Here is a 2,323-nt window from a genome sequence, read left to right as displayed (position 1 = left end):
AATGCATGTGGACCAGGATGAATGGCGGCTACAGTTTCTCCCGATGTTGCCGCTGCTGCTGCTACTTCTGCTGCGGTTCTTGTATGTTGCGATTCGTGAATATTTTCATGTTGCCGCCGCATGCTGCTATCTGCAGAATCACCTCCACTCATCAGCGGGTAGCCTCGAACTTTCGTGGCCCCCTGCTCTAGCGAGGGATTCAGGGGAGCTGGTGGCCCCTTGTCTTGAGTTGCTTGAGCCTGAAAAGGGTCTTCAAGGGGCCCTCCGATTCTGTAAAAGTGCTCGCTGACCCTCTCGAGTGTGAGTTTCATGTCGCACATGAGTGGGGGCCCCACAGCTGAGGATGCTGCCGCTGCTGCTGTAGAAGAGGCCAGTGGGAAGTAGACATAGTCTGAAGGGGGCCTCTGTCCAGGGTCGTCGGTGAACCAGGTATGGGGCTGTCAAGGACCATCGTGAGACAGGTAGACCATTCCCACCTTGGTGCATCGAAACTGAAGAAAGACTTCGGTTATGCGCCAGCACAATAAGGAGCCAAAAGCTTTGCGCGAAAGAATTTCTTCATGGCAAGAGACTGCGCTTTCTTTGGACGGCAAATGCTCAACAGCAACAAAGCACAACGTAACAAACGAACGATGAAGCGTTATGGATGGACAACCTAAGTAGTTAACTGCTCCCAGCGCTCAAGGCGTCCGAGGCCTTTTTGAATTAATTCCTAAGAAGAAAGGGAAAGCGATATTAACGTGAAAAGATTAATATCGTAGGTGCAAAACGAGAAAACAGCAGGATAGCCAGGCGAGCCAGAGGGAAGACCTCAGTAGAGCGACTCGGCTGGGGCCCCCCTGCCCCATTCGGAGGAGTTGCCTTCATTCGCTGGCGTATGGAAGGATTCGCTCAGAACTTAAGTTGAACCATTTATTACTCAATTTCCAACTATAACTTTTGAATGCATCCTTTTGTGTCCAACAGTCTGCAGCTGCGAGCGCGCCTGCGGCTGCTGGCGTCGAGTGCTGCGGCTGCCTGCTGTGTCTGTACACTGCATGATTAGCGCCTTGCTGTTTGCACTCCATCTTTTGGAGCTGGAATTCAATTAAATGAATCGCCTGTGCGAAATGGATCCAAGAAGATGCCCCCACCCTGCATTTGTCTGTTTCAGCCGCGGCTGTTATTCCCGTATGACGACTACCGGGGGCCCCTGCGCTCTGTAGCGCTGATATGCTTGGGGTTGTGCGCGGAGGTGTTGTGCATGTTTTTTTGTTTCCTTTGGGGGGTTGTCTGCGTTCACCGTAGCTTGTCGGCGGAGCACTGGGCTTTGGTGCCGCTGCCTCTAGTTGTGTTTGACTCGCTGGTAATATCTGGCGGTTTTTGCTGTTTCTTGCGCTCCTATGCGTGGCTTCTTCCCTCAGAGAAGACTCTGCGCATTATTCTTTTGCTCGGTCTGTCCTCTCGCTTTGTTCTCTCCGTCTTGTTTTCCCTGCATATGGTTGGTGTCGTGCCTTTAGGGGCTTTGCTGGGGGCCTCCATCGCAAGCTACTCTGCTGGCACACTGCTAAACATGCGCAGAAATGATGCTTACACCTGGGCACGTCTGCAGTGCTGGGACTTGGTGGTGTTGTTACAGCTGACAACCCTCTGGCTCCAAGACGCCTCCTCACCTCTGCCGAAGTCTCTTTCATCTTTCCTTGCAAACGCATTTGCATGCACATGGCCTCTCTGGCTATTCGCAGCAGGCCACCTATGCTGCTGCCTGATTTTGGGACTGTTGCTGCTGCGAGACACAGTACTGCAGCAGAACACCGTCACACGCGTGTTGGTGCATGTGTCGGAGTTGCATGCAGTTGCTTTCTTGTTGTCGATCGTAGCCTTCTCACAGTGGCTATCTGTACATCTAAATTCGCGGTTCGTTGTATTTGTCTCTGCTGGTGTTGCATCCTTTTTCCTCTTAATGCTTTTTGCGGCCTTTGTTTCCATCTGTTTCATGGCCAACCACACGCGGTCCTTCGGCGACGACGTTGAACAAAGGGGTTCCTCAGAAGGGGGGCCCTTCGCACTGCCCTCTTCTTCTGCAGCAGCAGCGGCAGCATCCTCAGCTGTGGGGCCCCCACTCATGTGCGACATGAAACTCACACTCGAGAGGGTCAGCGAGCACTTTTACAGAATCGGAGGGCCCCTTGAAGACCCTTTTCAGGCTCAAGCAACTCAAGACAAGGGGCCACCAGCTCCCCTGAATCCCTCGCTAGAGCAGGGGGCCACGAAAGTTCGAGGCTACCCGCTGATGAGTGGAGGTGATTCTGCAGATAGCAGCATGCGGCGGCAACATGATTTA

General features: G+C 53.1%; 1 protein-coding gene across 1 annotated transcript; it reads left to right on the top strand.

Moving 5' to 3' along the window:
* Window positions 1–1,942: 1,942 nt before the first annotated feature.
* Window positions 1,943–2,322, top strand: EMWEY_00059700 (hypothetical protein, conserved; the record flags this gene model as incomplete). Its single annotated transcript, XM_013481212.1, has 1 exon — window positions 1,943–2,322. A coding segment is annotated over one exon (380 nt), but the record flags the coding sequence as incomplete, so codon positions are not given.
* Window position 2,323: the final 1 nt, after the last annotated feature.

Source organism: Eimeria maxima, genomic scaffold (genome assembly GCF_000499605.1).
Source record: "Eimeria maxima Weybridge genomic scaffold, Emw_scaff2941, whole genome shotgun sequence".
NCBI lineage: Eukaryota > Apicomplexa > Conoidasida > Eucoccidiorida > Eimeriidae > Eimeria > Eimeria maxima.
Note: the sequence above shows the minus strand (reverse complement) of the source record. Positions and strands in the feature narration are given on the sequence as shown.